This window comes from Archocentrus centrarchus, chromosome 14, assembly GCF_007364275.1.
Source record: "Archocentrus centrarchus isolate MPI-CPG fArcCen1 chromosome 14, fArcCen1, whole genome shotgun sequence".
NCBI classification, from domain to species: Eukaryota; Metazoa; Chordata; class Actinopteri; order Cichliformes; family Cichlidae; genus Archocentrus; species Archocentrus centrarchus.
This window is the reverse complement of record NC_044359.1, coordinates 19382911-19394338: the sequence shown is the minus strand read 5'-3', so window position 1 is coordinate 19394338 and position 11428 is coordinate 19382911. Positions and strand designations below refer to the sequence as shown.

The 11428-nt window shown below is 39.9% G+C and overlaps 1 protein-coding gene across 1 annotated transcript; it reads left to right on the top strand.

The window, feature by feature from the left end:
- The first annotated feature begins 4182 nt into the window (after window positions 1–4182).
- Window positions 4183–11104, top strand: cchcr1 (coiled-coil alpha-helical rod protein 1). The gene is made up of 19 exons (XM_030746602.1): window positions 4183–4505; window positions 4783–5071; window positions 5165–5332; window positions 5481–5598; window positions 5839–6033; window positions 6286–6449; window positions 6551–6665; window positions 6845–6955; window positions 7393–7536; window positions 7636–7746; window positions 8023–8129; window positions 8299–8411; window positions 8502–8574; window positions 8964–9082; window positions 9193–9381; window positions 9671–9772; window positions 9937–10082; window positions 10159–10306; window positions 10415–11104. The coding sequence occupies exons 1-19, from the start codon at window positions 4436–4438 to the stop codon at window positions 10543–10545; spliced, it is 2613 nt and encodes an 870-aa protein (XP_030602462.1). The 5' UTR covers window positions 4183–4435; the 3' UTR covers window positions 10546–11104.
- Window positions 11105–11428: the final 324 nt, after the last annotated feature.

Here is an 11428-nt window from a genome sequence, read left to right as displayed (position 1 = left end):
ATATGAGACAAAAGATCAACACCTCAGCTTTTATTTCCAAGTATTTACATCTGAATCTGATACACAGTTCAGAAGATTGCACCTTTTGTCAGAAGCCACCCATTTTTGTGAGCAAAAGTACTGGAACATGTGACTGACAGGTGTGTTTTGTTTCCAAGGTATGTCCTGTTATATTGATTCAAACAATAAATAGCACTAAATGTCTGATTTGGGGTTTGCCTGTGCATTTATTGTTAGAGGAGTAACCAAGGTGAAACCCAGAGAGCTGTCTATGATTGAAAAACCATGCAATTGTGAAGCTGAGGGGAGATGGAAACTCAATCAGAGCCATTGCACAAACATTGGCCATAGCCAGTACAACCATTTGGAAGGTCCTGAAGAAGAAAATCATCATTGGTGTACTAAGTAACAGATGTGGAACAGGTAGACCAAAGAAAACAACAGCAGCTGATGACAGAGACATTAAAAGTGCTGTAAATAAAGACCCTAAAACAACTGTTAGTGACATCAGCAACAACCTCCAGAGGGCAGGAGTGAAGGTATCACAATCTACTGTTCACAGCAGACTTCATGAACAAAAGTACAGAGACTTCACCAGAAGATGCAAAATTAGCAAGAAGAACAGGAAGACAAGGCTGTAATTTGCCAGTAAGTACAGAGATAAGCCTAAAAAAATTCTGGAACAAAGTTTTATGGACTGATGAGACAAAGATTAACCTTTACCAAGGTGATGGAAAGGCTAGAGTTTGGAGGAAGAAATGATCTGCTCATGATCCCAAACATACGAGCTGATCTGTCAAACACAGTGGAGGTAAAGTCATGGCTTGGGTCTGCATGGCTTCTTCAGGGGCTTCTTAATCTTCACTACAGTTTGTCAGGGGCAGGAAGTGGAAGGTTTTAGACTGGCCTAGACAATCTCCAGACTTAAACTCTATTGAACATTTAACCTGCTAAAAAGTAGACTGATTTAGTGATGTCGATGAGTCACAGGCTTGATGCAGTCATTCAGTCTAATGCAAAAATAAAGGGATTGGCCTCACTCCACCAATACTTTTGGAGGGGAGTGAATAACTACAAAATAACCACATGTGGCAGGAAACTAATCTATGACAGGAAAGGGAAAAATATCTCTTACAAAAAATAAAAATAATGATAATAAATAAATAATAAAAATATTATTGAAGTAATTGTGTTTTGTTTTCTGCAGCTTGCTGAGTTGCATGTGGGGAATTGGGCTTACGTCTTTGTTGCATTCAGTGGTTAAACTAAATCTAAAAATACAAACATCACACTGAAATCTGCCCCAACAATACAGATGAGTTATGAGGCAAAGTCTAGGCAGTTGCTGACAGAGCAGACATATTCCTCCACATATCCTTTTTTTAATAATGCCCAGTGGCCATAGCTATGATGCACAGCTGAGGGATCACTTCTACACTTTTTGGAGAGAAATGCTGCCCAGTGCTTCAAGCTGGGTCACAAATGAAAGCTTTTTACAGAAACGAAATATTTTGCATGTATGTTGGTTCCCATGCAGGAAGCAATCCCTGTTTTTTTATAACGGGTTTTTAAACCATCTGTAGACGGATCATGTAAGCTGAGAGCTATTACCATGGCATCAAAGGTCAAAATCATTGCCGATCTAACAGCCATCATTCATTTAATTCCACTGTTTATTTGCCTAACTCAGTCAAAACAGAAATGAGTCTGACAGGTCATTTCTTAGTGTCCTGATTACCCTCTAGTCTTAATCCTACACCTGAATTACACATGTTCTTTTTAAGCAGAGTCTTGCCTGACCCCATGGTTCCAGGTTTGGGCCAGTACACACTTACCTATGAACTCCTGCATAAGATTCATAAGACGAGTCAAGAATGGTCCTCCTTAAGCTGCTTTCAGAAAAGGCACAGAAATGCTGACCTGATAGTGTCTGCATGTATACAGGTGGTGATGCCCTTGTGGTAGCAAAAACAGGTCATCCACTGAAACAGACAGACGTGTTGACATGAGAGGGGACTGCAGGGTAAAACTATGAGCTCGCCTGACCAACAAAGAAGTTCTTTTTCACACATGGAAATTTGGGCATTTCGACCAAAAATTTGGTTCAGTCGGTTTGAATTCTAAAATACTGGGAGAATTAGAGGAGAGCTGGAGAAGTACGGGAATCGTGCTGATATTGTGGTATACTAAAACAAACATGGTTATCTGAAGAATTCATATGGGCATTTGCTGAATTCAAGCACAAGAGTGAAGGCTCTGCACAGCAAGGCAAGTTTGCAGAAGTCACTGGTTTGGTTCTGTGGCTGAAATGGGGTTCTCTATAGGTTCTGCTGGTTCTACGGTATGCCTACTAGAACTGATGAGTGAGCAAAAAGCAGACCTTGTCACTGCTGTTTGAAAAGTCCTGCTGGAGCACAGCATGGGGTGTTGCAGTCTGGATCCCAATCAATTCGCTGCTTGCTGTTATCAAAATATTCTTTATAGCTTTCATGTACTATATGTTTTAAGATCTGCAGGTGGTGAATGTTCACCTTGATTATAGAAACAAAGCTAATTCTCTCTCTCTTTTGCTTTTTTGATAAAAATGAATCTTTAAAATATTGTCTTTCTTTCTTTCATTCCCATGGTCCTTTCCAATCCATCTTTTCCTCTGCCATGTTCTTCAGGACCTATACCACAGTGTCTGCCATGTGCTAAGAAGATACAATACCAGCATGTCCAAACAATGCACAGCACTCCCACTGTGCTCCTCAATCCACCCCTTCACAACATTAAGGATATTATACAAGATCAACAGTATCATGCTGTACTGGCATTACTCGTCTTTCTCGGCAGTGTACCATATCATCTTGTATTTATTTGTCATCATTTATGTAAATGAATCAGACTAAAAGGTCTCCATGTTGCTTGAAAACACCATAAATAGATTAGATGATATAAAACTTTAATGAACCCCAGGGGGAAAGTGGGTCATAGCAGCAATGGAAAACAGGATATACTGTAGGTAACAGCCAACACAAATGTTTGCTGCAGACACAGGAAAAAGTAATAAAAGATATGTAAAATATGCTGATTATCGTGAATATAGCATGCTGAATGTTAGACAGGAATGGACGCAGGCTTTTTATTTGAAGGTGGCAACATGTTTACAGTTTATGGATTTAAACCGCAAATGTTGTGTGCGTGTATGCACAAGATGTGCATTACTGGAGGAACGTAACACAGAGCAATTTCCCAAAATTTGCAAATGCATAAACTGAATTATATAAGTGCACTAATGATTTTTACAGTTGTGGGTGAAATATTTATAGATGCTCCTCAAACCCCCAAATTCTGTTACATAACCAAATTATCACCAATTGCTATTCAAACCTGCTCTTATGAGCCTGCTCAGAGTGCCCTTTTCTGCAAGGCCGGCGATATTATGCAGAAATGATGTGGCTGTCAGACACCCCTGGGTGTTCTTGAGGTGACAGAGTCCCAGGCAAAAAAGGAATGGTGTAATTTTAGCTTATCACCTCATTAAGTGCGTTTACATGAGACCCTTTACCACTAATTATCTAAATAGTATCCCTTAACATCTAGATAATATCTGAATGTAAATGGCTCATGGAACCACCTCCAAAAGAATGAAATGACACAGTCTCATGATTTGTTTAACTTAATAAATATAATAATGTATGTTTCTTAGTCTCAAAACACATACACAAAGGCACAGGGAGGCCAATATATGCCGTATTATCTTTGTATTATTTTTAGACATACACATATTTTCCAATTAGTGTCTATTGTTCATTGTTTTTATCTAAACAAAAATATTTTAGAGTTTAAATTTGCGCAGAAGGACAGTTAATTAAGTCTTCAGTGTCCCCCTTCTCAACATATGCCACCCATCACAGAATACCTTCTGTTCTCCACCCACAGATGGTGCTATAGATTTAGGGTTTAGCCCTGAATTTGGTCTATCAGGAAAGCTGTTTATTTTTCACCTCTAGCAAACCCTGCACTGAGACGCGTAACATGGTCACGATTTAGGCGATACTTAAAGTCAGATTATGCGGGAAAAACACCCTCCTGCAAGACCTTAATGAGGGATCTTAAAACCCACCACACTTTAAGCTCCTTCCAATTTCCCATGATGCACTGCGCAGTTTCAATATTTAAGAGTTATGCTCAAATAAAACGTTTAATGTATTAAAGTTCATATACATAGATACATTTCCCGTCAAAACTGTAACTGATGGATTGTTTGAACAGAAAAAAACGACCAACGTCACCAAATTACAGCCCAATCTGGGAGCTCTGCGTGTTGCTGTTGGTACCCGTAACTAAGGCAACGGCGAAGAACGACGTGACTCGCGGGAGAACAAACGTGAAACTCACCGCTACAGCCTTGTGCTGTTTCCTTCCTGTGTGGTGCTAATATTTATTCAACATGGAGAGAGAAAACTTGGGAAACGAGAGGCTGATAGTACCCACTGATTTCACCTCACCAGCAGTTCCGAGTAAGTTGCTTTCTAGCCGTAAATATATGGAACTGTTGAGCTCAATAATATGTTAATTAGCAAATGTTAGCTCATAGTGTAGCCCAACTAGCTCTTGCGTTAACTCATATTTAACAAGTAAATATGGCGTTATTTTTCAGGGGTAGGAAGTTGGCATGTGTATTTTGTTTTTACTCAAAGCTAAGTGTGAAAAAGCTTTCTTGGGAATATGAGGAACCTTATTGGATTAAAGTCACTAATGCATGCACACACACATATATTGTTTTACTTGATGAAGGAAAGATCCCGGAGGACCTCATACCCCCATCACATTTTGCATCAAGTGGCCATTCTACTGGAGCAAACAGATGTGTTCAAATCCCGGTGACACAGCCACCCAGCTCCTGGATAAACCCAGGCATAATATCAGCACCATCAGGGGACCCAATCCATGCCAATCCATGGCTCGCCCTCACTCAGGCCCAACAGGAAATCTTGGAACTGAGGAAGGACAATCAGAAACTCTTGATGCTACGGGGAGGCAGCATAAGGACCGCTGTGGATTATCAATCAGACCAGAGGGCCAGGTATCTCCACAATAAGATTTTTATGTTCAGAAATACTTTACTGCCTGTCAGTTGGGTGGCAATATATTCATGTGGTCTCTTCCTTATATGCAGATCAAAAGAGAGAGGTGATAATTGGTCTCGATGGGAATCAGAGTGGCGACTGGAGGCAGAAAAGCACAAGGCTGAAGCTGAGAGGTTAAAGGGGCAGGTGGAGGCATTAAAGGAGATTGCAGAAAGATGCAGGGAGGAGATGAGAGACAAAGACTGTACCCTTAGCAGGTAGGAGATATGCTCATGTTATTATATGACAGCTGAGTGATATTAGGTATTTTTTTTTCCCTCACATTTAGCATGTAACCTAACATTATGGAGGTCAGCAAATAATGGTTTGAAACAACCTTAACTTGAAATAACCTTTGTACAACAGACACAGCCATGAGATGGAAGCAATACACGAGGATCTGTCAAAGGCTAAGTCTGAACTCAGCCAGCTCAGAGAGGAGCTCAGTCTCTGCAGCGCACAGAAGGAAAAACTAAGCTCACAGGTAATGATGTTTACTGACAAAACATTCCACTTCAGCACTCATGCAGACATACATCACCTGAGTCTTTCTGGCATTTTGTAACTTATTTTGGTAGGTTAGATTCTTTTTGATACAATTCTGTGATCTTAATTAAAACCTTTTCGTCACCTTTTAATTTAGCATTGTTCACATTAATAAGATTAATAAAGTAAGCTGCTTCTTTGTCAAATATGTCTTTTTTTTTTTTTTTTTTTTAAACAGCTTGACAGACTGAAAGCAGAGTCTGATAAGGAAATGACAAAAATGAGGAGAGATGTAGAACAGAGCAAAGAGGAATCCCGGGATCTGGCTTTGAAGGTTGAAATGGGCAGGTTGCAGGCTGAAGAGGAGGCCAAACAACAGACTCTCAGACTATTTGAGCAACTAGAGGAAGTTCGGAAGAACAAGGAGGTGGAGGTATGTTTAAATTATCATGAACTGTGTACTTGGGTGCCCTCCTTTAGTATTAAGGCCCTTAATCCAGTAACCACAGTCAGTATGCAGAAGTATCCTTGAGCAGAACACTGAGCAATGTCAGACCCTTCACTCTGACTTTCCTCAGGAGTGAAACAAGTAATATGACAATGTTTAATTCAAGATAAATAAGGCATAACGTCACTATTTGTATGTGTCTTAAAATTTCCAATGTTTGGCTGCCCTTATTTTCAGCTGCAACAGTTGAATGCATCCCATCATGCAGAGTTGGGTGCAGCACAAAAAACAAACGGTGAACTGCAGGACAGACTTCAGTCAATGACCTCAGAACTGCTGCAGCTAAAGAGCACTCTGATGGAAGTATCTACTGAGAGAAATGGACTGAAAGAACATTTGAGGTACCTCATTCAGTCTTAAACTAAACAGAACTAAGTATCTAAAGCACTTCATAGTAACTGTTTTTTTTTTTTGGTGGTGGTGGGGGATATTTGTTTTTCAGCCAAATGGGACAAGCTTTTGAGGCACAGTCTACAACACTGCAAAGCCTCAGAAATTACATCGGCCAGCTTGCTCCAGAGAAGGGCGAGAAGGAGCGATTAAATGAAGCTGTTGAGGTAGAGGCAATATGAACAATATTGATTGTAATGAACATACTGTAAATTAACTGCATGGGACTTTTAAATGTTCTTTTCACCGAAGTAAAGGAAGAACAGAAAATTATGAATGAGTTAATGTACATATTATATAAATCACTGTAATTAATTGTAATCTTTTAATCTTGCACACTTTGTAGAGGCTGAACAAAGAGAAAGCAGCTCTTCAGACAACTGCAGAGCTTTTGACAGTCAGGCTTAACTCTGTGAATGAGATACTCGCCCTCCAAGAAGAGAAAATTGTGAAAAAAGTGAGTTTTTAAAAATAAGTTTATCTAACAGTACACGATACAGAACTGTGTTTAAAACATCTGGTGATCAGCAGCAGTCCACTGTAGAACCACCAGATGGCTATCATTTTGTGTTGGCTGCAGACCACATAAGAGGTTAAGACTGACACAAGAACAGGCCCTGATTAAATCAGCTTGTAGAAAATTTCACCTGGGGTGCTCACATCACACATGCATATGCCGAGTAGTGTTGCAGGAGATACAGACATGTTACTTTTTAAGTGACACTTTGCAAAGATAGGTAATGCACTGCTGGAAAGAGAGAAGAAACTCATTATTTCAAGATTTGGTGCTTTTGAAAACACCGAGGCTGATTTGAAAACAATTATGCATGCTCATGTGGCTCGTGTGGCGCACGTGTGTGTGTTTGCATCTACCGTGCATGTGTGCTTCCACAGACATCGGCGGATCCACTTGTGGAGAACGGATCTGAGGGTTTTCAGATGCTTCAGCTCTGGAGAGAAAAAGTGTTCAAGTTATGTGTCCAGCTTCGCTTAAAGGACATTGAGATAAGAGAAGAAAAGGAAAAACTAATTTCAAAAGTATGAAAATACTTCTTTGTTACCATACCACACATTACAGATAATCCCAGTGTGTTTGAAACTGTGTTTAATGTAGGACTGTAATGATGTGTGTTTTAGGTCAGATCCACAGAGCAGCAGCTGCAGCAGGAGCAGCACAGAGCTAGCATACTCCAGCACAGCCTACATGACAAGATAGCTGAGCTGGACCTCGAAAGGGTGGAAAAGGATGTTAGTACCGGGGAAACTGATGTGATTTACATGGCTGTCTGAAATTTTGATGATGCACAATAAACTTTGGTCTGCCTAGGAAGGTGATAAATGCTCATACATTTTTACCACACCAGATGATGCTGACTACATGAAAACATTGGTTCTAAGAGCCATTGAGGTTTAAAGGACCCCCACCTGGGGAAAAACAAACTTAAAAACTAAGCATCAGATTAAAAACAGTAAAAAAGATCTGTGAAAGATACTCTGTTATATGTAGCAATGTTTTCTTTCCAGGCACGGAAGCAGGATTTGGCCAGTCTTCACAAGGAAAATGTTCAGCTGAAGTCACAGAGCCAGAAAGCAGAGGCTGAACTTAAAACCTTGACGGAGGCAGTGCAGGGGTAAAAAAAAAAAATAAAATAAAATAAAAAAAATATATATCAAACTGAATTTAAGAGGAAAGATAAGTAGGTATATTTAATTCTATTTTTTTATTTTTAATACAGCTTTTTTTTTTTTTTTAAAACCTTTCATCACAGATAATGCTCACATATTGGCTGTGCCTTACAGATTCTGTCAGGCATTTGAAAGTAAGGTGGCAGAAGTGGAGGCAGCTAAATCGAGGCTCAACACTTTTACCCAGAGGCTCACATTTGCTAAAAGACGAGTGGAGACGGTCCAAGGTGCGTACATATATATGCTGATAGGTGTACAGGTTAGCTTGAAGTACATATATCTGGGAAACAATGTACATCACTGGGTTTGTTTTGCAGCTTTGGTCATGAGGAGGGCGGCCCTGCAGAAAGTTGAACAGGCCTGTAAACAGGCAGATAAGGAAGCTGAAAGGTACAGTTTATTTTTATATCTGTGTGTGTGTGTGTGTGTGTGTGTGTGTGTGTGTGTGTGTGTGTGTGTGTGTGTGTGTGAGTGAGATCAGTACGTGGAGGAAAGGGTTTTGAGGTTTGATTGTATACGAATATAGAATGGTATACTGTATAATGATTGGGACTATTTTGCCATGAATGCCATGAGTCGCTGATACGTTTGAAATAAATATTGTGATAAGCAGGTGTCGCTCTCTTATGCTGTCCGTGTATCATACATTACAAGATAATTCTAATTCATATAAAGAGTAACTTTCAGGCTGTTTAGCTTGCTTTGTTATGCATCATGCAGATGCTTCTCTACCTCTGCTCGTCTGTTTGCTGTACCATTTTATCTTTGTTGCCCTGCAGCATCAGAAACCTCCAGATAGAGCATAGTTTGGTGTGCGAAGAGAGAGACAGACTCACTCAAGAGCTCAAAAGAACCCCAGAGCTTATCGAGAAAGCTCTTGCTGATCTGAAAGAACAATGTGAGCCCCCATACAGATTACAACGCCTATTATAGTACATCATCTTTTTATCTGGTGCATATCCACATTTTGGTAATAGATGTGTCTCTCACTTTGTACATTCTCCACAGATGAGAGTAAAGTTAGGCAGCAGCAGCAAGAGCTGGAGCAGAGCTGGGTGGAGGTCCAGCAGGCTGTAGATGGTAGAGAAGAGGCTGAGCAGAACCTGCAGCAGATCCAGGCCCAGCTGGAGGACACTAAGGTCACCCTGGAGAGAGCCCGCTGTGAGCTGCTCAGCCAGCAAGAGCACAGCAAGCAGAGTAAGGCAGCTCACTGTGTGCCTTTCAGAAAGCCCTTCAACTGAGAGCAGCTGTTCTTTGTCTGAAAACTAACAATACTGTGAGAGGAATTAACCAAAACAATAACATTACAGAGTGACCACCTCCACAAACCCTGTGTTGCAGTGTTTATGCAGACTATAAAAATTTGCAAACATATGCACTGAAATTAAATGTATCCCTTGAGATATATAGAAGTATTAAACTCAGAGACTCTCAGTATGTCAAACACTGTTCTGAGGAATGGTGCATTTGTTTTTTTCCCCTTCAGCCCTGCAGGAAAGAGTGTCTGAGATTGAAGACCGGTGTTCTGAGAAGCTGAGAGAAATGGAGGCTCAAGTCAGCACAGCCAGGAAAGAGCACACTAAAGCAGGTAGTAAGATTAGCTACATGCTGCCTCAGTCCACAGTAGGTTTACATATGGGAATGAAGTTATATCCTTAATACAGACTGTACTCTAATATGATTGGAATTGTTTACACAGTATATAGCAGCGTATCCCTGTGGCTTTTGAGGTGTCTGTATTGTCTGTTGCAGTTATGACTTTGCGGCAGTTTGAGAGGGAGGCAGCAAGGAAACTAGATGAGATGAAACTAACTCAAAATTTGAAGAGTGAAAACACAAAGAGGCAAGTCCTGTACAAACAACTGAATGAGCCTGAGAAGGACAAAAACCGACACCTGGTAAGATTTTATAAAAGCAAAAACACAGCTGTGGAAATTTTTGCTTCTGTGTCGTTTGACCTGCATTTTTTTCCAGGTCACAGTTGCTGATAGAGGGCTGATGAATGAGAGCGCAAGAGCTTACGCAACAGCTCGACAAAACTCTGCTGCTCCATGGAAACCTCGACAAAACGCTTCAGAGAGGAGCTGTTCTGCAGGTGCACAAATCCAACTACCTGCAGATGGTGAGAAATGTCTTAACTCTTCATGCCTCAGACACTGTTTTTCTTTCAAGTCCTAGCATTTACACAGACATGACAGAGCTGACCAATGACCTGTCTGCATCCTGTCAGAGAGACTTCTGTGTGTTTTGGAGGAGCTCCATACTCTCAGTGCTACAGTGGTAAACAGCTCTGAGGACTCTGCGGAGGAGGAAGGACAGAGCGACAGTGTGGAACCATCCACTGGCAGTCGGCACAGCTGATACCTGAAGATGAGTCACTGCAGCCAGTAAACACACCTTTAATTTTAAACTGTTGGCAATGGCGATAACATACAGCTCCTGGAAACCATTATATTGAGCCAAACCACTTGAAATCATTCATTTTAATAACTAAACAGGCATTGTATGTTACCTGGAACAAAATATAAATTTAAGGTTATGCACTTTCATCTTCTACATTTGTAATTACTGATACTGTGTGGCACAAGAATTCAACACAAATGTGCCTCAACCAATATGAAATTAACTGGTAGTTGTATGACTATCTAAAGGTATTTTTGCAGAATTGTCTAGTTTTGCATTCTCTTGCTTGCAGTGAGATAACACACGAAAATGTCACCATGCAACAATTGATGAGAAAAGTGTTTTTGTTCCCTTTAAATAAATAGAAAAATAACAGGATTCGTCTGTTTCAGAAAATGTTTTAGTGGATTGCAAAGAGAAACTTTCAAAATAAAGGCGGAGCAGACTTGGTGCTTGTCCACCTAATCTGTGATGATAAATTAATGACTCCAATATTTATTTGCAAAATATAAACTGTGTGCTTTTTTTTTTTGGTTTTTTTTGTTTGTTTTTTTTTAGTTTAACCTACAAAAATAAAAATATTTTTTATTTAAAATACTGTGCTGATTAATTGTTCAACTAAAATTAGACATTGAGAAATTCTAACATGTTTCCAAGCTTTTTGAGTCATCTGTGAATGTGAAGTTTATAAAGCAGGTTTTTATGTAATTAGAAACATGTTTCTTTTTCTAATATGGATAACTGGAAAGATCTATAAGATTTTTCCCATTACAAAAAGTCAATATTTTCAATTTGAAGCTCTTTTATAGAGGTCAATTTTCAAATGGCTCTGCAGTCAAAG